The following is a 21,485-nucleotide window of genomic DNA, read 5'->3' as shown; positions in this document are numbered from 1 at the left end:
TTTTTGCCATCATTGTAATCCTGCCACACACACACTATACGATACATTTATAAAAAATAAGAATGTGTGTGAGTTTTTGTCACAACCCGGCTCGTAGGAAGTGACAAAGAGCTCTTATAGGACCAGGGCACAAATAATATTATAATAATAATCAATAATTTTGCTCTTTATTTAGCCATATCTTACATATAAAACCTTATTTGTTCATCAAAAATTGTGAATAACTCACCACAGGTTAATGAGAAGGGGGTGCTAGAAAGGATGCACATAACTCTGCAATGTTGGGTTGTATTGGAGAGAGTCTCAGTCTTAAATCAATTTCCACACACAGTCTGTGCCTGTATTTAGTTTTCATGCTAGTGAAGGCCCGAGAATCCATTCTCACATAGGTACTTGGTTGCAAAGGGCATCAGTGTCTTAAGAGCGCAATTTGCCAAGGCAAGAAACTCTGAGCGCAGCCCTATCCATAAATCTAGCAGTGACTTCAGATTAAATAAAAAAATTCACAGAAGTGCTTGTTGCAATTTCGATGAGGCTCTCATGTTCAGATATCGGTAAGTGGACTGGAGGCAGGGCATGAAAGGGATAACGAATCCAGTTGTTTGTGTCGTCCGTTTCGGGAAAGTACCTGCGTAATTGTGCACCCAGCTCACTCAGGTGCTTCGCTATATCACATTTGACATTGTCCGTAAGCTTGAGTTCATTTGCACACAAAAAATCATACAATGATGGAAAGACCTGTGTGTTGTCCTTGTTAATGCAGACAGAAAAGAGCTCCAACTTCTTAATCAAAGCCTCAATTTTGTCCCGCACATTGAATTAAATTGAGAGTCCCTGTAATCCTAGATTCAGATCATTCAGGCGAGAAAAAACATCACTCAGATAGGCCAGTCATGTGAGAAACTCTCATCATGCAAGCGGTAGACAAGTGAAAATTATGGTCAGTAAGAAAAGTTTTAGCTCATCTCTCGATAAAAAAAACGTGTCAATACTTTGCCACTTGATAACCACGCACTTCTGTAATTTGTAAAAGCGTTACATGGCTGAGAGAGTTCAGGGGCCTTACTTTAACAAAGTTAACCATTTTCACTGTAGTGTCCAAAACATCGTTCAAGCTGTCAGGCATTCCTTTGGCAGCAAGAGCCTCTCGGTGGATGCTGCAGTGTACCCAAGTGGCGCCGGGAGCAACTGCTTGCACGCGAGTTACCACTCCACTATGTCTCCCTGTCATGGCTTTTGCACCATCAGTATAGATACCAACACATCTTGACCACCAAAGTCCATTTGATGTCACAAAGCTGTCCAGTACTTTAAAAATATCCTCTCATGTTGTCCTGGTTTCCAGTGGTTTGCAGAAGAAGATGTCTTCCTTAATTGACCCAGAGGCGAAAGAAACACACACCTATTTAGGCGAGGTGCTGGCTAGCGGAGTAGAACACTTAAAAATTAAAGAAGAGCCGCACACTCTAGGAGCTCAGATGCAATTATTTAATAACCTAATAATGTTAATGGGATTTATCTGTTAATTGAATGATTAGAATATTCCGCCCTGAAACATATAATTGTATGGAATTGATTAGAATGTATAAAATCATAATCAATAAATGTGTAGTTAGGGTAAAACAATATGTCTTTATGGTATTTTAAACACAGACTGTCTGAGCTCGGTGCCGACCTGACTAGAGATTTGGGAGAGAACGGGGAGTACGTCTCAAGGACAAGGTCTCCCTAATCTCTGTCGGCTGGGTAGTGAGACGGTATGTGCGTAGGATACCTTCTGTTAGTGTGAATGTGTGTGCGTAGCAGGACATTGTGTGCGTATGTTTGTGTGAATGTGTTTGCGTATGTTTGTGTGAATGTGTGTGCTTATATTTGTGTGAATGTGCGTGCGTATTGTTGTGTGAATGTGTGTGCGTGAGAAGTCAGTATAAAATGAATTGTTTTGTATTCTTGACTTTAGAACGTTCCCGTGAATAAACCTTTTTGACTATTTTAGCTGGGCCTCCGTCTGTTTCATTCGACCAGGATCTTACAAATTCTGGTTTGCAGACTGAGTAATATAATTAAATTGGGTTATGTACCTTGAGAACATAATTATCTTATCAAATACCCAACGTTTCGACAGACAAGCTGTCTTCATCAAGGTATAATTTCTTAAATCGACCCCCCATAAACGTAACGGACATATACCAGGAGCTGTGCCAGGACCGCCACGTCTATTGAATCATTCAGCTGTAACGCATATAATTCACTGGCTTGTATGCGAAGCAGTAATTGTTTCAAAACATCTCCTGCCATGTCACTGATGCGTTGTGAAACAGTGTTGTTTGATGAAGGCATTGTCTGTATAGTTTTTTGGCCTTTCCCCCAGCATTGTCCCAGCCATATCTGCGGCAATAAGAAAAATTAAGTCCTCCACAATAGTATGGGGCTTGCCTGTCCTAGCCACTCGGTAGCTCACCATATAAGATGGTTCTAGCCCCTTCTTATTAATGGTATCTGTTGCTTTTATACATGTCTTAACAGGGCTCCGGGCAGCCGAGCGGAAATGGAGGAAAACTCGCCTCCCTGCGGACCTGGCATCCTTTCACTCCCTCCTCTCTACATTCTCCTCTTCTGTCTCTGCTGCTAAAGCCACTTTCTACCACTCTAAATTCCAAGCATCTGCCTCTAACCCTAGGAAGCTCTTTGCCACCTTCTCCTCCCTCCTGAATCCTCCTCCCCCTCCCCCCTCCTCCTCCCTCTCTGCGGATGACTTCGTCAACCATTTTGAAAAGAAGGTCGACGACATCCGATCCTCGTTTGCTAAGTCAAACGACACCGCTGGTTCTGCTCACACTGCCCTACCCTGTGCTTTGACCTCTTTCTCCCCTCTCTCTCCAGATGAAATCTCGCGTCTTGTGACGGCCGGCCGCCCAACAACCTGCCCGCTTGACCCTATCCCCTCCTCTCTTCTCCAGGCCATTTCCGGAGACCTTCTCCCTTACCTCACCTCGCTCATCAACTCATCCTTGACCGCTGGCTACGTCCCTTCCGCCTTCAAGAGAGCGAGAGTTGCACCCCTGCTGAAAAAACCTACACTCGATCCCTCCGATGTCAACAACTACAGACCAGTATCCCTTCTTTCTTTTCTCTCCAAAACTCTTGAACGTGCCGTCCTTGGCCAGCTCTCCTGCTATCTCTCTCAGAATGACCTTCTTGATCCAAATCAGTCAGGTTTCAAGACTAGTCATTCAACTGAGACTGCTCTTCTCTGTGTCACGGAGGCGCTCCGCACTGCTAAACCTAACTCTCTCTCCTCTGCTCTCATCCTTCTAGACCTATTGGCTGCCTTTGATACAGTGAACCATCAGATCCTCCTCTCCACCCTCTCCGAGTTGGGCATCTCCGGCGCGGCCCACGCTTGGATTGCGTCCTACCTGACAGGTCGCTCCTACCAGGTGGCGTGGCGAGAATCTGTCTCCGCACCACGTGCTCTCACCACTGGTGTCCCCCAGGGCTCTGTTCTAGGCCCTCTCCTATTCTCGCTATACACCAAGTCACTTGGCTCTGTCATATCCTCACATGGTCTCTCCTATCATTGCTATGCAGACGACACACAATTAATCTTCTCCTTTCCCCCTTCTGATAACCAGGTGGCGAATCGCATCTCTGCATGTCTGGCAGACATATCAGTGTGGATGACGGATCACCACCTCAAGCTGAACCTCGGCAAGACGGAGCTGCTCTTCCTCCCGGGGAAGGACTGCCCGTTCCATGATCTCGCCATCACGGTTGACAACTCCATTGTGTCCTCCTCCCAGAGTGCTAAGAACCTTGGCGTGATCCTGGACAACACGCTGTCGTTCTCAACTAACATCAAGGCGGTGACCCGTTCCTGTAGGTTCATGCTCTAAAACATTCGCAGAGTACGACCCTGCCTCACACAGGAAGCGGCGCAGGTCCTAATCCAGGCACTTGTCATCTCCCGTCTGGACTACTGCAACTCGCTGTTGGCTGGGCTCCCTGCCTGTGCCATTAAACCCCTACAACTCATCCAGAACGCCGCAGCCCGTCTGGTGTTCAACCTTCCCAAGTTCTCTCACGTCACCCCGCTCCTCCGCTCTCTCCACTGGCTTCCAGTTGAAGCTCGCATCCGCTACAAGACCATGGTGCTTGCCTACGGAGCTGTGAGGGGAACGGCACCTCCGTACCTTCAGGCTCTGATCAGGCCCTACACCCAAACAAGGGCACTGCGTTCATCCACCTCTGGCCTGCTCGCCTCCCTACCTCTGAGGAAGTACAGTTCCCCCTCAGCCCAGTCAAAACTGTTCGCTGCTCTGGCACCCCAATGGTGGAACAAACTCCCCCACGACGCCAGGTCAGCGGAGTCAATCACCACCTTCCGGAAACACCTGAAACACCACCTCTTTAAGGAATACCTAGGATAGGATAAAGTAATCCTTCTAACCCCCCCCCCCCCTTAAAAGAGTTAGATGCACTATTGTAAAGTGGTTGTTCCACTGGATATCATAAGGTGAATGCACCAACTTGTAAGTCGCTCTGGATAAGAGCGTCTGCTAAATGACTTAAATGTAAATGTAAATGTACTCGAAAGTCTTTATTCTTGCTCAGAAAACTCATGTGGCTTATTTTTGAAATTGTCATGTTTCGTTTCTAAATGTCTGCGCAAGAGTGAAGGTTTCCCGCGAGAGAGTAATGGTTAATGTGATTGGATGTTAATTATTTGACTAGGCTACCTGTATTTGACATTGTGTTGTTATTTCGCTGAACACTAGATGGTTTAATTTTATTTTTGGTAGTGAAACGAGGCTATTCAGGCGAGAAAAAAACCTCACTCAAATGTATAGCCCCGTTGGAAAATATAAATGTACTGTTTGAAAATGTGAAGAATTATATATATTTTTTTTTAAACGTGAATCACATTTTTATTTGGTGTATCTCCGACGGCATCTGCCCCAGTTTGGGAATACCTGATGTAGCGGATCATGTACTGTATGGTAGCCTGACATCTTAATTCTAAAATTCAACAACTTTGACTATAACATCACAACAGCCCTCTTATTCTCTCACTCATCAATTGTTACCATGACAGCCGTAACATTAGCTAACTACTGTACAGATGTGGGATCTTAATTTGATCACCCTGTTGCAGGAGAACTTTCCTGAAATGCAGGACATGTAAAACTTGTAGTGTATTTGAGGTTTAAAAAGGCTTTTGAATGTATCAACTCCTACAAAAAAAAATGTCCATTAATTATAATCCACATAATACTTCACATTTCCTGTTGCTGCAGGATAATTTTCCTGCTGTACCAAACTGGCTCAAATTAAGATCCTACACCTGTGCCATGACAGTTAAACTAGTTACGGGCAGAGGCATATACAGTATATGGCTCTGTTTACGGATAACTAACTGGTTTTCATGGCTTTGTGTTAAGTTACCATGGCCGCGCCACAGTGATAAAGGTTTCACAGGGGAATGTAAGAGGACTCATTGTGTACAGGAGACAGTGACATCATCCACAAGAGACACACAATGATAAAATCTCTGTGTTGTTCTCTGTGCCCCAGAGGGAAGTGTGGCCTGACATGTCTGATTGTGTGTTTAGTGTTGGCACTATATATATAGACTTCTATTGACTGGAGTAGATGATACATACTCCTGATGCAAGACACACACACACACACACACACACACACACTCACACCTGTTGCCATTTATCCACCTGTTCATCCCCTCACCTGAAGAAAGGTGAAGTCCCTCCAGTGTTCCATCATGGTGATCTCCAGGTTACCCATGACGATCTCACAGCCACTGTACATCTCCTTCATTAGCGTGTACTGCGTCTGTGAACTTCCTGTCACGCTTAGTGCATTTTGGGTGCCGGAGCATATCACTGGGGGAAAGATGGGTAAAAACAGTTCTTCAGTTTTAAGGATTTACATTTTTAACTCTAGCCTATGTTGTTGTTGTTGTTGTTGTTGTACTGACACATTTTGTGTAGTTTTGATGTAACACATCAGGTCACAACTTACATTCAAACTCTGACTATGACTAATACATGTTAGTGCTAGGAATAATAAATAACTTGTTCACGCTCCCTTCTCATTCCCATTAGACTAGTGCTACATATAATACAGTGACTGACTGTCTCTGGGGCAGACCTACAAGGCCTTGTTAATTGTGGACTGTAGGAGTCCAGTCCTTTTCCCTTTCAATGTCATTGGAACTGAGACTGTTTTGCTAATCAAATCTTAGCCAGATGTCCAAAGAGAGAGAGCGAAAAAGTGAAAGAGGGAGAGAGGAAGGAAAAGAGAGGCTAACTCCGGATAATAACATGTGTTTTTTAATTGTAGTTGCTGTTGCTGTTCCATTAATTTTTTTTCCATATATATCAATATATATATTTATTCACAGATTCACAGATAGATATGTCTCTAAGAACAAGATATACTGTGTTGGGTTTGATGGGACATTGAACTTTAACTAACATGAGGTACTGTAAATAGACCATGTTGTCAAGTTAATTTGCTCTTTTTACATGTTGTCTATGTGCTGTGTTCCTGTGCTCTCACAATTATCTGAAATAAATGTTCAGCATTAAATCTGGAGACTGTGAGGAGTCACACAGATATGAGCTAGGAAGGAGCGTGTTAACATGTACTAGTTAATTCGCTTCACACAGGAAATAACAATCAGTAAAAGCTAGCAGGTGATTCTGGAGAGAGTAGCATAGTGTGTGATAACAGTCCAATGAGCAGGCCCAGACATCATAAAGCAGAGGTAGTAGACATTTTATTGTGTTTGTGAAGGAGAGAGAGCAAGAGAGAGAGAGAGAGAGAGAGAGAAAGACGAAGGACGGGGGTTCAAATAGTGTTAGGTCCAGAGTGAAATTATAGTTTCTTAAGGCTCATCACAATATTTCCCTGTGAATGGATGTTCGTGAAAGAGAGAGGGTGGGGGGGGGGGGGGGGGTCACAGGTGCTGACTCTAGTCTGGAGGAATGTGAACACACACAGAGCCAGACAGTGCACACTGACTCTACCTTGAGGGTCAAGGGACATTCCTGAACACTAACTTAGCAGCGTGCTACATTAGACCAGTGCTCTTCTATCCTGGTCCTGGACACCCACAGGGTTGCACATTTTTGCTATAGCCCAGCATTTGCATACATGTGCAACCCGCATTGTGAGGTTCCATGAGAGTAATAAACATGTAAAAAACAAGGATCAGAAATTCTTATATAATGAATCACCAACTAGATCCAAGGTGTACAAGTTACAGTCAAGCACAGTGTACTGTAGGAGTTCTGTTCAGCTCAAATTGGACCATGGACTTTGTGCAATGTATACACATTTGGTCATTGGAACCCATTAGATTGTAATTATGTTCTTATGTGTACATTTCCCATTGAGAACCATGTTATCACTACCCCACCTAGGTTAAGCGCTGGGAGAAGCCTGAGCTGGGTCACTGCTATCAGTAGATGGCTTAAAGCTGTTGACACTCAACCAGTTCAATTGCCTGTTGAGAAATAGTCCTGTGCACCTGCACATGTACACCCAGGCACACACAATCACAAAAGTATACAATCACCACATAAACACTAATGTGTATGCAAGCACAATAATTGAACACAAAGAAATGAAGAATCCATGTATACCAGGTCATCAGATGAAAAAGAACACACATACAAAATGTTCCATCACAGTAATTGACATTAACACACACAAACAAATACACAGACAGGCAGAGCAACATGCATGTTCAAATATGGTTGCTGGAGAAGTGAAGAATCTGAATGGGCTGAGTAGGTGGGTTCCCCTGGTATTGAGATACTTTCAGTATTTACAGATGGCAGACAGAGAGAGATGGAGAGGGGTGGAAGAGTTCACAGAAAACTCACACACAGTAACCTAACACATTTGAAAACATTACTGCCATAGCCAGTAGCCTAACACTCTAGAAACATTACTCAGTCCTGGATTAGGTTTAGTTGTAATTTTCATTCATGTTTCCAATGTTTCAACACTCAAAAAGTGGAGTGGAAAGAAAAGGGAAGAAAAGAAAGAAAAGAGGGAGGAGGAGATAAACACGTTTTATAAAGTGATGTAAACGGTGGATGAGGTAAACAGAAACTTGGCTCGGGACACCAAGAGATTACCGCATACCTTAGAGGTCTATTCACACACACACATGCCTCACTGAGATGTATGTTTTTTATTACTTTGGTACTATTTTCACAAGTATATGCTGAATTTTAAAAACTCAGTACAAACTCCAAACTGGTGACACTTGTAACGCAGCCAGTCTTAAATTAAAAACCTTTCATTGTGCATTTATTTTGTTTGTAAACATCTTTCACCACACAACCATTGATCCAAAATATAAGTTTACTATGAAATATAATGAGTATTGTATTGATATTGTATTACAGCACTGTAGGAGCTGGAAAAACAAGCATTTCACTGCACCTGCTGTAACATCTGCTAATCTTTGTACGTGACCAAAAAATGTACAAATGGCACACATAGTTTATGTGTATGTATTGATATGTAGGCTATCTAGGTCAAATAGGGGAGAGGCGTTGTGCCGTGAGGTTTTGCTTATCTGTTTTTTGAAACCAGGTTTGCTGTTCAATTGAGCTATAAGAGATGGTAGGGAGTTCCATACAATAATAGCTCAATAAAAACTGTACGCTTTCTCAAATTTGTTCTGGATTCGCGGACTGAGAAAAGACCTCTGGTGGCACGTCTGGTGGGGTAAATGTGTGTGTCAGAGCTGTGTGTAAGTTGACTATGCAAACAATTTGGAATTTTCAACACATTAATATTTCTTATAAAAAGAAGAAGTGATGCAGTCAGTCTCTCCTCAACTCTTAGCCAAGAGAGACTGGCATGCATAGTATTTATATTAGCCCTCTGATTACAATGAAGAGCAAGACATGCCGCTCTGTTCTGGGGCAGCTGCAGCTTAACGAGGTCTTTCCTTGCAGCACTCGACCACACGGCTGGACAATAATCAAGATAAAACAAAACTAGAGCCTGCAGGACTTGCTTTTTGGAGTGTGGTGTCATAAAAGCATAACATCTCTTTATTACAGACAGACCTCTCCCTATTTTTTACAAATATTGAATCTATGTTTTAACCATGACAGTTCACAATTACATTTTAGTCATTAGCAGACGCTCTTCTCCAGAAAGACTTACAGTAGTGAGTGGATACATTTTTGTACTTTTTCCTGTACTGGTACAATCTACGGTAAAACCAAGTAATTTAGTATTCTCAACTTGTTCAACAGCCACACCATTCATTACCAGATTCAGCTGAGTTATTCCCAAAGTTCTATAATTTGTACCAAATACAATGCTCTTAGTTTTAGAGACGTTCAGGACCAGTTTACTAATGGCCACCCCTTCCAAAACAGACTGCAACCTTTTGTTAAGGGTTTCAGTGACTTCATCAGCTGTGGTTGCTGATGCGTATATGGTTGAATCATCAGCATACATAGACACACATGCTTTGTTTACTGCCAGTGGCAGATCATTGGTAAAAATAGAAAAGAGTAGAGGGCCTAGAGAGCTGCCCTGCGGTACACCACACTTTACATTTTTGACATTAGAGAAGCTTCCATTAAAGAAAATCCTCTGTTCTATTAGATAGATAGCTCTGAACCCACGATATGGCAGATGTTGAAAAGCCATAACATATACGTTTTCTCAACAACAGGTTATGGTCAATAATGTCAAAGGCTGCACTGAAATCAAACAGGACAGCTCCCACAATCTTATTATTATCAATTTCTTTCAACCAATCATCAGACATTTGTGTCAGTGCAGTACATGTTGAGTGCCCTTCTCTATAAGCATTCTGAAAGTCTGTTGTTAATTTGTTAACAGAGAAATAGCATTGTATTTGGTCAAACACAATTTTTTCCAACAGTTTGCTAAGAGCTGGCAGCAAGCTGATAGGTCTGCAGTTAGAACCAGTAAATGCTGCTTTACCACTCTTGGGTAGCGGAATGAATTGGTCTTCCCTCCAGGCCTGAGGACAAACACTTTCCTCTAGGCTCAGATAAAAAAATATGACAGAAAGGAGTGGCTATAGAGTCAGTTACCATTTTCAGTAGCTTTCCATCTAAGTTGTCAATGCCAGGAGGTTTGTCATTATTGATCGATAACAATAATTTTGTTATCCCACACTAACCACACTAACTTTACAAAATTCCAACGCTTTTTTTTATTATTTGTTTTTTAATACATGAGTATGATGGCTCACTTTTCGTTGCTGGCATTTCCTGCCTAAGTTTGCCCACTTTGCCAATGAAGTAATCATTAAAATAATTGGCAACATCAAATGGTTCCATCATTCTTTATATCATTGATCTTGGCTTCATAATACAGTTTATTATAATTTTTGTTGAGTTTAGTCACATCATTTCTCAGTTTGCAGTAATTCAGCCAGTCAGATGTACAGCCAGACTTATTAGCCACTACTTTTGCCCCATCTCTTTCAACCATACAGCTTTTAAATTCCTCATCAATCCATGGAGCCTTAACAGTTCTAACAGTCCGTTTCTTTATTAACAGGTGCATGTTTAATAATAATTGGAAAAATACATTTTATAAATTCATCAAGTGCAGCGTCTGGATGCTCCTTATTAATCACAGCAGACCAACAAATATTTTTAACATCACCCACATAAGAGTCACAGGAAAATCTTTTGTATAATCTCTAATACACTATTTTAGGCCCAGCTTTCGGAACTTTGTCTTTCCTGGATATAGCCACTGTATTGTGATCACTGTATCCAATGGGTATGGATACAGCTTTAGAACAAAGTCCTACAGTATTAGCAAAAAGGTGATATATACATGTGGATGATCTTGTTTCTGTAGTATTTGTAAACACCCTGGTAGGTAGATTAATAACTTGAACCAGATTCCAGGCACTGATTACAGTGAGAAGCTTGTACTTTACAGACATATATTTTAATTATGTAGTTCTCAAAAGTAATATGAGCATTGCATTGTAAAAGACAATGACTTAATATGAACATGTATTGCAATGTGAAACATGTATTTCTAGATGAAACACTGATTAAGTTTGGTGAAAAAGTGTGTGTAGGATTTTGTGTGTTGTACTTATAGTTTTGAAAGAACTGCCTTTTTGATGATCTGTTTTGAGTTTTGTACTAAGAGTTGTTGAAATGTACCACATACTGGTGAAAATTGTGATGAAAAAAAACAGTACTATTGTTCTCTTCCCACAGGGTATTATTTGTGATAGATGAAAATGGTAAATATTTCACTGTAAGGGGTACAACTACCTGTGTTGCGAAGGGAACACTAGTGTTGACTGAGAGGTTCACATTGAAAAGTTCAGGGGTTACACAATAACATGCTAGAGTACATGCCTCACTAACTGGTGCGACAACATTTTTTTGTGACGTATCCGTAAATAAGAACAGGTGTCCCACTAGTGAAGCAGTAAACACTGAGAGGATTACTTGTAAGGCACAAATTGTTTTGTGTGGGCAGTTATTGTGCAATTACAAAGAAGGAAATTAAATCAAAGCTATAAATACATATTGGAACCATTTAAATAATAATAATAATAATAATAATAATATTGCGATATATCGTCAAAAATAATATCCTGATATATAACTGTGTCGGTTTTTCCCCCATCACAGGAAATAACCCAGCTTTCCTACCTCTCTATTTCACAGACCTGACACCAATATCTGCAATATAAAACCGGAACAGGTAAATTGGTTGTTTTTTAGTAACCAAAAATAATGCACATTCTACAAGAGTGTGCATCATAATTCAATTAAGGTCTTTACCAGAAATCACTAAATTATCAATCATTGAAAATACATTTGTGTCACGTAACAAGAATTAAATGATTCAGATAAATATGCTAGTCACAAACATCTGATCATTAGAATAGTCATGCCAGGAATGTCAACCCTCAACACACACACACACACACGCACACACACACACAGACACACACACACACACGACAAACATACGTGCACACAGACACACACACACACATACATACACAGTTCCAGGTGATAGAAAACAAGCTTGAAGAGATTGAGGAAAATCCAAGCTTCAGAGATGCCTGAGAAAGTGTTGTGATAGGTATATTTTTATGACATGGCAGTTATCGTTATCTCTGAACCCTGATATGAGTTTATGGCACACAGGGCCTTGTAATCTTGAGCTCTGTGCCACATCCCCGATGGCTAAGACAACAAAGCACTACCTGACCAGTGCTCATGGTCACATATAGGACAATTAATCAACCAGTCCATCAATTGAATTATATTTAATTCAATTTAACTGGACCCAACCTGTTATATATAGGACCAGCTGTCCATCAGTAAATAAAGTGTGAGTATTCTAACATGCAGATTCAACTCTGGTCCATTGTGTAATAAAAAAAATTGAACATGTAAAAAAAAATGGATCCATGCAACATTTACCAGCAATGAATGAACTGTTTACCAGATATTGATGAGGAGTTATAGATCTCTAGAGAATACATTGAAATAAGGATAGTGTGCTATGCAGAAGAAATAAAGTATTGATTTGATGCTGATCAAAATCGACATTAAATCTATTTGTACTGTTGTGTGACATGTACAGTATGAGTCTATTTACTTCAGCCTATTATCCTCCACTGACTGTCACCTGATGGGGATCACCTGCGCCCTGACCTGTTGTTTACATTGTTTTCCTCCTGCAATACACCACCTTATTTACATACAGCCGGATGACATAAGTACAGAGGCAAAGTTCAGCCAGTGTTCGTGGTTGTTTGTGATTCGAATCACAACACCTCACTCTGACATGGAGGCTATACACACTCACACCTGACCCACTATGAATACCAGGTGAATTTTCCAGGAACACTTTTGAGGTGCAAAGTGAGAAAGACACAGAAGAACAGAAAGTAAACATTGTTTTCTTAGACATTTATAGGGAGGAGCTGCTTTTCCTTAACAACTTGCATGCAAGCGATAACACAGACACAATTGACACAAACACATACAAGCACACTGTTTCGAAAGTCGGCTAAGTCGACTAACGCACAGCAAACAGGTTCAGCACATATGAAACTGGTTTTGTCTCTACGGTCAGATTCACAGCACCGATTTAGGTGAGGACAAGTGATGCCATATTGACTATTTTATGTACACAACTCTGTGGGATTGGTCCCTCCTAAAAAAACACAAACCACATTGGGATTATTGACAAAATAATAGGCAACTTTCTTGGGGCGTAAATGAGGTATCACACAGAATGAGACACTTTGGGCCAATTCCCAAATGACTCCTCATTTTCATAATAGGTTTTTCAAACAGAAATTTGGGCACTGTCGGGGGAAGAGGGAATGACTTGAGAGAAAGTCTAATCAATTTGACGGCGAGCCCAATAGAGGCACGAAACTTACCTTCTTGAGTTTGAGCGCAGGTGAGCTGGAGCCATGGTAGCGCGACGCACAGCGCGAGCACCTTCTGGAGTCCCCTCATTCCGACAGTTGACACAATTTATCAAACATTACGAGCTGGGAGAGATGTACAATATCGACTACCCTCGACGGTTTCCTCCTGCTCATGAATTGTTAGTCAAATAAATCATGTACATGTAAACATGTATCCCCTGCTATGTACTGTATCTCAAAGAGAACAGGCAAAGTAAATAGATTCGGATTGAAGAGTCGCCATTCTTTGCAGCAGAGGGCTACTCAGCAGATTCGAATTGATTAAAACATTCCTTTAATTTACAGAAAAACTAAACGTAAAAAGCCTACTCGTTGGCCTATTGACAAAAATATAGGCTAAGATAGGGCGAGTGTATATCGGTTTGGCACAGAGTTTACAATCCTTCAACCTCTCTGATGTGTAAAATCATCCGTAGTCACTGATTGGACAAGAGACTGTCGTTGAACCAACCAGAGACAAATGCGCTGTCTGTCGGCTACTCCACAACTGTCTGCGTAAAGTCTACAACGTAATACTAATTGTTTAAAGGAAACACTCTTCACCCCACTTCTACACTGAAGTGACTGTTTCGTAGCAGGTTGGGAGAATTTACGCAGCAGGCAAGGGTAATTAACATAACAGGTTAGGAGACTGGGGTTAAGGTTGGGAAATTGCTCTCCTAACCTGCTACGAAAATCACTTTGTATCGAAGTGTCCCGAATTAATCATTATTGAACCATCTTTGTGAGTAAATAAAGCTTCCTATTCATCATGCTTTTTTTATTCGCCTATATTAGTCGTATTGGTCATGTCAATATGAAAAATACAAATCATTTTCGTATCATCTTTCTGATTTCTGTAATGTCTTTTGGATATCCTTCCATAATTATATACATAAAGTATTTGAAAAAATAAATTGTAGACATTCTTGTAGCCCTACCAATTAATTATGATTAACAACACTACACACAATTGACTCAACATCGTTTGGTATTCCTGGCTTATCGCAGGGCTAATGTAAGTCCACCATTGCTAAATGTCTGCTTGTTGAGAGTTACATTGCTAACAAAACCCGCTGTTCTCCATGAATGGCGGAATTGTACCTAGGTAGCGTGGACTGGTCACTCTTTCTTTGAAGGGGGCTGGACCAGCGCTATCAGAATGACAGCATTGTCCACGGGTCAAATTTACTTCTCAACCCCTACAAGCCCGTACACAGAGGGTCAAACATTCTTGCATTCTCTCGTGTGCGTCACTGAAACACTGTTTTTCTCAGTACATCAAATTAATTCAACTATTTAAATTTTGGTATTCTGTGACAGACAGTGATGAACTGATGATTATCCTAGTAGAGGACCTGCATATGAATATACTGTCTATATGTCATCATGATGGTTATCGATTGAACAATGACTAGTTCACACACACACACACACACACACACACACACACACACACACACACACACACACACACACACACACACACACACACACACACACACACACAAATAAAAACACATACACACACAGAGGGAGAGAGACAGGCATGTCTGCCTGAGTGGATGAGCCAGCTTAACAACTGCTCTCTTGAAACTGGCTCTGCCTGTAACTCCAGTCTGTGTGAGTGTGTTTGTCAGTGATTGAACAGACAGGCACTAATTTAAATCTTTAAGAGTGTATTGACGCACCCATGAGTCAATCTAATGAACATAATAAAAAAAATCCCTATCAAAATCCATTAGTTTAAGCTAGAGAAATTGGTCGTCTCACATCCGCCAATGTCACCCTTATGCATCTGCCCTGGAAAGTGGCAGAGGTACAGCTGTTTGTCAGACCAGGAGACATCCCAGAAATTGGTCTTCTCACAAAAACGTCTGTAGTGTCCCAACATTTTGGGCTACAAACTAATGACCACTCTATGGAAAGAAGAGACTCACGAACATGATGGTGTTCTCCATTTTGCTCTACTACCCCCCACAAGTGTCTCAGGAGTTAACTGAACATTACCCATACAAATGAATAGAAGTACGGAGGTAGTTTTGTGCCAACAAAAATAAGGGGTTAAAAAATTCCTGAGCTTTCTTATATCTCCTAGATAATAGGACACACTTAAAAACCTTATCCCTTATGATTGTTTAAAAACGTTTTTTTGCCATTTATGAATGTGTTAATCAATGCGTTTCTATGGGCTATAATATTTTATTCAATATTTTATCAAATCTTTTTTTTAATATATTTTTTTGATACGTAAAAGGTTCCTAAAATTCCAAATCATATATTTAAATGATCCATGGTATGATCATCTTGAAACAATTCCATATGTTAGCTTAGTAGAACCCCCCCCCCCTCCAAAACACCCCAAAAATTTCTTATTTGTGCCATTGCCATAAACCTACTGCTGTTATGCAATGTTAAAAAACGAATAGCAAATATCTCACTATAGCCAGAGGTTCTACCAGGAAGATCTTCTCAAAGATCTTATAATTTCGAAAAAGGACCTCTTGTTTAATCTTGGTTAACAGTGAGGTATGGAGTCAAATACAATAAACAAAGATAGACAGTTAAACACAAGCATGTAGGGGTTGTTTTACAATATCTTCATTCAGCTAGACTAAAGTTGCCTTCGTGTTAGGCCAGGCAATGAAACATTTCATAGGCATATGGCAATAACATTTTTGAAATGCGTTTGCCAGTGTGAGGTGTGCTGGTGAAGACTGACCTCATCTGGCCAACATGAAAAGATGCACAGGTTTATTACAGAAATTGCTTAATGTGATTATGTCCTGGCTCTAGGCGAGATGTGATGGAGCACTCTATACCAGTGGATCCCAACTCTGGTCCTTGAGTACCCCCAACAGCACACATTTTTGCCCCGGACGAACATACCTGATTCAACTCATTGAGGGCCTGATGATTAGTTGAATCGGTTGTGCTTGTCCAGGGCTACCATAACAATGTGAACTGTTGGGGGTACTGGAGAACCGGAGTTGGGATCTAGTGCAGATAGAGGGCTATAGCCAATAATACTCTGATTGTTGATTGTATGTCATCTACTTTAGTTTCATCTGACACCACATCTGTCAGATACATGTCAGTAACGTTCACACAGAGCCTATGAGACAGGTCATAGAGAAAATGGGTTTATTTTTCTTTGTTTTATTACATCACTTTACAGCTTTACAAGGTAGGGTGTCCATGACACCCCAGATACTTGATAATTCATCAATAAGTCACTAGGTAATTCATCAATTTCCCATTGATTATCATAATTTATGTTAATTTATGTTCACAGACAACATCACATTTTTGTACCCCAAACACCAAAAACCAACTACTAAAAATGAACCAAGCACACTCCTCAAACACAGGAACCCAAAGGAAGACAGAGGACAGAAACCCCTTGTTGACCAATTTTGCATTTTGGAGCAAAAACATTTCATAGAAGGTATATAAAAACTGTAGATTGGTTATACACTGCTCAAAACAATAAAGGGAACACTTAAACAACACAATGCAACTCCAAGTCAATCACACTTCTGTGAAATCAAACTGTCCACTTAGGAAGCAACACTGATTGACAATAAATTTCACATGCTGTTGTGCAAATGGAATAGACAACAGGTGGAAATTATAGGCAATTAGCAAGACACCCCCAATAAAGGAGTGGTTCTGCAGGTGGTGACCACAGACCACTTCTCAGTTCCTATGCTTCCTGGCTGATGTTTTGGTCACTTTTGAATGCTGGCGGTGCTTTCACTCTAGTGGTAGCATGAGACGGAGTCTACAACCCACACAAGTGGCTCAGGTAGTGCAGCTCATCCAGGATGGCACATCAATGCGAGCGGTGGCAAGAAGGTTTGCTGTGTCTGTCAGCGTAGTGTCCAGAGCATGGAGGCACTACCAGGAGACAGGCCAGTACATCAGGAGACGTGGAGGAGGCCGTAGGAGGGCAACAACCCAGCAGCAGGACCGCTACCTCCGCCTTTGAGCAGGAGGAGCACTGCCAGAGCCCTGCAAAATGACCTCCAGCAGGCCACAAATGTGCATGTGTCTGCTCAAACGGTCAGAAACAGACTCCATGAGGGTGGTAATGAGGGCCCAACGTCCACAGGTGGGGGTTGTGCTTACAGCCCAACACCGTGCAGGACGTTTGGCATTTGCCAGAGAACACCAAGATTGGCAAATTCACCACTGGGGCCCTGTGCTCTTCACAGATGAAAGCAGGTTCACACTGAGCACGTGACAGACGTGAAAGAGTCTGGAGACGCCATGGAGAACCTTCTGCTGCCTGCAACATCCTCCAGCATGACCGGTTTGGCGGTGGGTCAGTCATGGTGTGGGGTGGCATTTCTTTGGGGGGCCGCACAGCCCTCCATGTGCTCGCCAGAGGTAGCCTGACTGCCATTAGGTACCGAGATGAGATCCTCAGACCCCTTGTGAGACCATATGCTGGTGCGGTTGGCCCTGGGTTCCTCCTAATGCAAGACAATGCTAGACCTCATGTGGCTGGAGTGTGTCAGCAGTTCCTGCAAGAGGAAGGCATTGATGCTATGGACTGGCCCGCCCGTTCCCCAGACCTGAATCCAATTGAGCACATCTGGGACATCATGTCTCACTCCATCCACCAATGCCACGTTGCACCACAGACTGTCCAGGAGTTGGCGGATGCTTTAGTCCAGATCTGGGAGGAGATGCCTCAGGAGACCATCCGCCACCTCATCAGGAGCATGCCCAGGCGTTGTAGGGAGGTCATTCAGGCACGTGGAGGCCACACACACTACTGAGCCTCATTTTGACTTGTTTTAAGGACATTACATCAAAGTTGGATCAGCCTGTAGTGTGGTTTTCCACTTTAATTTTGAGTGTGACTCCAAATCCAGACCTCCATGGGTTGATACATTTGATTTCCATTGATCATTTTTGTGTGATTTTGTTGTCAGCACATTCAACTATGTAAAGAAAAAAGTATTTAATAAGAATATTTCATTCATTCAGATCTAGGATGTGTTATTTTAGTGTTCCCTTTATTTTTTTGAGCAGTGTATATAAGGCAACAAAACTCAAATTATTCAACACAAACAAGTAACATAGATGCTGTATGTATGTGAATACTGGACTGTTTGGTTTGTCTATGATATAATAGTGTTACATATTACAACACTCACCAAAAAGACAGTAACCTCTGAGTTCTGCTGGTATCAGTGGTGGTAGAATGGCTTACATCTGGACAAGCAACTAAATCAGACTGTTTGATGTGTTGATGAGTCTTGACAGAATAAAATCAGAGGGAGGTTTGAGGTCAGGTATTGTTCTAGTAATGCGATGAATATTCTCAGTGCATTCCATTTATACTGTCATTTGCTTTAGGTGTTAACAACATACTGTATCTGACAGGTCAAATAGAATACAACTCCTGAAAAATACAAAGATAAATGGTTTCACCCTGCTTATTTGTAAGTAACAAACTGTGCAAATAATTAAATATATTAAATGAGCATGTCAAATACATTGATACAGTCATGAATACATACATCAACAAACATCATATTCATATTCAGTCACCTATCAACTTGGACCCTTATGTCTTCCTCTGATCCAACTCAACACAGACAAAAGGAACTCAAGTACGAGCAATATGATGCAGTTTGTGACTCCTAACTAGGGCAGGCAGTAGCAGCTTGTGTTAGTGAGGAGAGGTGTGCACATCTTCGTGTATAAGTGTCTGAGTCAAACTGCAGGACATCACACATCTTACCACTTGGCTAAAAGAGACTCAGCCGTGATGCATCTCTTTATCCAGTTATGGAACACACTCTTGAGTGTGAGAGAAGCTGCATTTTAACTTTTGGCAATATAAGCATCCAGCTATCTATTGTGACCATCTATTACACCGAAATCAGTGCAGTTAGGCCATGCAGTGCTAGCACCATTAGGCAGGTTAGAGGAGACCAATCATAAAGTCCACATGCCCATAAGGAACTGTATATTCACCTGATCACAGTGGAAACATGGGAGGGCATGCAACTACAAGACCTATCTCAGACTGATTTCTCCTATTACAAGGGAGCGAAGGCAGGAAAGAAGGCATTATCTTCTGGTTCTGGTTACTAGGAGCCCATGGAAATCTATCACTATGTGTCAAACAAATACAGCACAACACAGGTTACTACTTAAGGGAACAGAATAGAGTGTGTGAGCCAATGAGGAAGTGACAAGAAGTTTCAGACAGCCAATTACAACCAAGTATTGGCATGTGATGTCATGATTAGAGAAGTTTTGTTATATTTGTTGCATAAATCCACATACACCGCAAATCAAACACATGCCAGCACACACACACATTCTCATACAACACATATACACTCTCAAAGATACATACTTACACACACACACACTCACAGCCACACAAAGTGCAACACTGTTGCTCACAAAAGAAAAAGAAAGGAACAAAAAGCTTATAACAATCGATACAAGGTATGAGTGAAGTGAATAAAACCCTGTTTAAGTGGAGAAAATCCTCTGTTACTCCATAGGAAGGGAGAGAGGAGAGGACATGAAGAGAAAGACAAACCACTTCAACTGGATCAAAAAGAACTGACAGATGGAAAGTCAAAGCGACACAGAAACATTCAAAAACCCATTTAAGGAATGCATGTTTAAGTCAAATTTTGTTTCAATACTGTATCTATACTAATATTCATCTCACCCATTGTCAGGAGCTAGACACAGGAACAGCAGACATGTGTGTTTGGTTGTGTACATTCGTGTTTGTTTGTATGCATGTAGCCTATGAGTAGTGAGCATATGGCATAAGTATGACATTTCAGGTAAGACCCAAAAGCAGACTGTGTTGAAGTAGCAATGTTTATTACGGCAACAGGGACAAGCAAACGACAGGTCAAGGCAGGCTGGGGTCAATAATCCAGAGTGGTGGGGAAAAGGTACAGGACGGCAGGCAGGCTCATGGTCAGGCAGAGTGGTCAGGCAAGCAGGCTCAGATTCAGGACAGGCAAGGGTCAAAACCAGGAGGGCGAGAAAAAGAGAGACTGGGAAAAGCAGGAGCTGAGAACAACAACGCTGGTTGACTTGACGAACAAGATGAACTGGCAGAAAACAACAAATCAGGGCATGACAATAAGAGAGTCAGTAATCACTCAAATCCTCATCATCCAACAAACCACCAACCACTCAATACCCTGTGAAAGTGACGGCCACTTCCGCATTGCTTCCTTATCGTTTCCGCGCTTGAAGACCATTGCTACCATTTACACATTGGATACCATTAAAAAAAACTACAAAAGTTAAAAAACTACAAGGCCGAGGGGGCAGTCACTTCCTTGTTGCTTTCACAGCATATTGAAAAAAAATAAACAATGGCCTAACCTTAACAAAAAAGCAACCAAGCCAAACCAAAAATCCCCTCCCCCCCTCAAAACCTGACAAGCTCCCCAGTCCCCACACCCACTATCATACCACCCACCCCCAGTCCCAGTGGTGTTGTCCTGCCTGTAGTGCTGAGAGATTAGTGCTTTTTGAGGTCAGTTCTGTTTCGGTTCGATTATGAAAAAAGAATCACAAATATTTTTTTCATGAAATGCACTATGCATTATGTGGGTTGAATGCTGTAACAACAAAGAATAAAACAATTAATACAAGTCCCATGATGCTAGTGACTGCCCATTACTGCTTATTACTTATTAACCATCATTTATTCACATTACTTCACGTTAATAAAATATTTCAGTTGTTATTACATTTGTTTTATTTGATGACTTTATTATTTCATCCCAAGTCATCATCTCATCTCTATAGAGCTGCTGCTTAAAGCTGTCTGACAAAATCACTATTTTAGTAGTTCTTCAAAGTAAATAAGGCATACTTTATGACTGCTGAATACCAACTATCAATCACTTAGGTCATGTATTTTCAGGTAGAGATACCTCACGAAGCAACTGCGCATTCTTCTGTCTCTTACATA

General features: G+C 41.4%; 1 protein-coding gene across 1 annotated transcript in view; it reads right to left on the bottom strand.

Moving 5' to 3' along the window:
* The window catches only part of LOC120065194 (receptor tyrosine-protein kinase erbB-3-like), a 43,468-nt gene extending 29,505 nt beyond the window's left edge, over nt 1-13,963 (bottom strand). The window contains exons 1-2 of the mRNA XM_039015983.1: nt 13,475-13,963; nt 5,746-5,900 (exon numbers count right to left, since the gene is read on the bottom strand). Coding sequence (XP_038871911.1) covers nt 5,746-5,900; nt 13,475-13,553 — 234 coding nt within the window. The 5' untranslated portion in view covers nt 13,554-13,963. The remainder of the gene's footprint in view (nt 1-5,745; nt 5,901-13,474) is intronic.
* Between the last annotated feature and the right edge of the window lie 7,522 nt (nt 13,964-21,485).

The sequence above is a fragment of the Salvelinus namaycush genome, chromosome 20 (genome assembly GCF_016432855.1).
Source record: "Salvelinus namaycush isolate Seneca chromosome 20, SaNama_1.0, whole genome shotgun sequence".
NCBI classification, from domain to species: Eukaryota; Metazoa; Chordata; class Actinopteri; order Salmoniformes; family Salmonidae; genus Salvelinus; species Salvelinus namaycush.
This window is presented reverse-complemented; position numbering and strand designations above follow the sequence as displayed.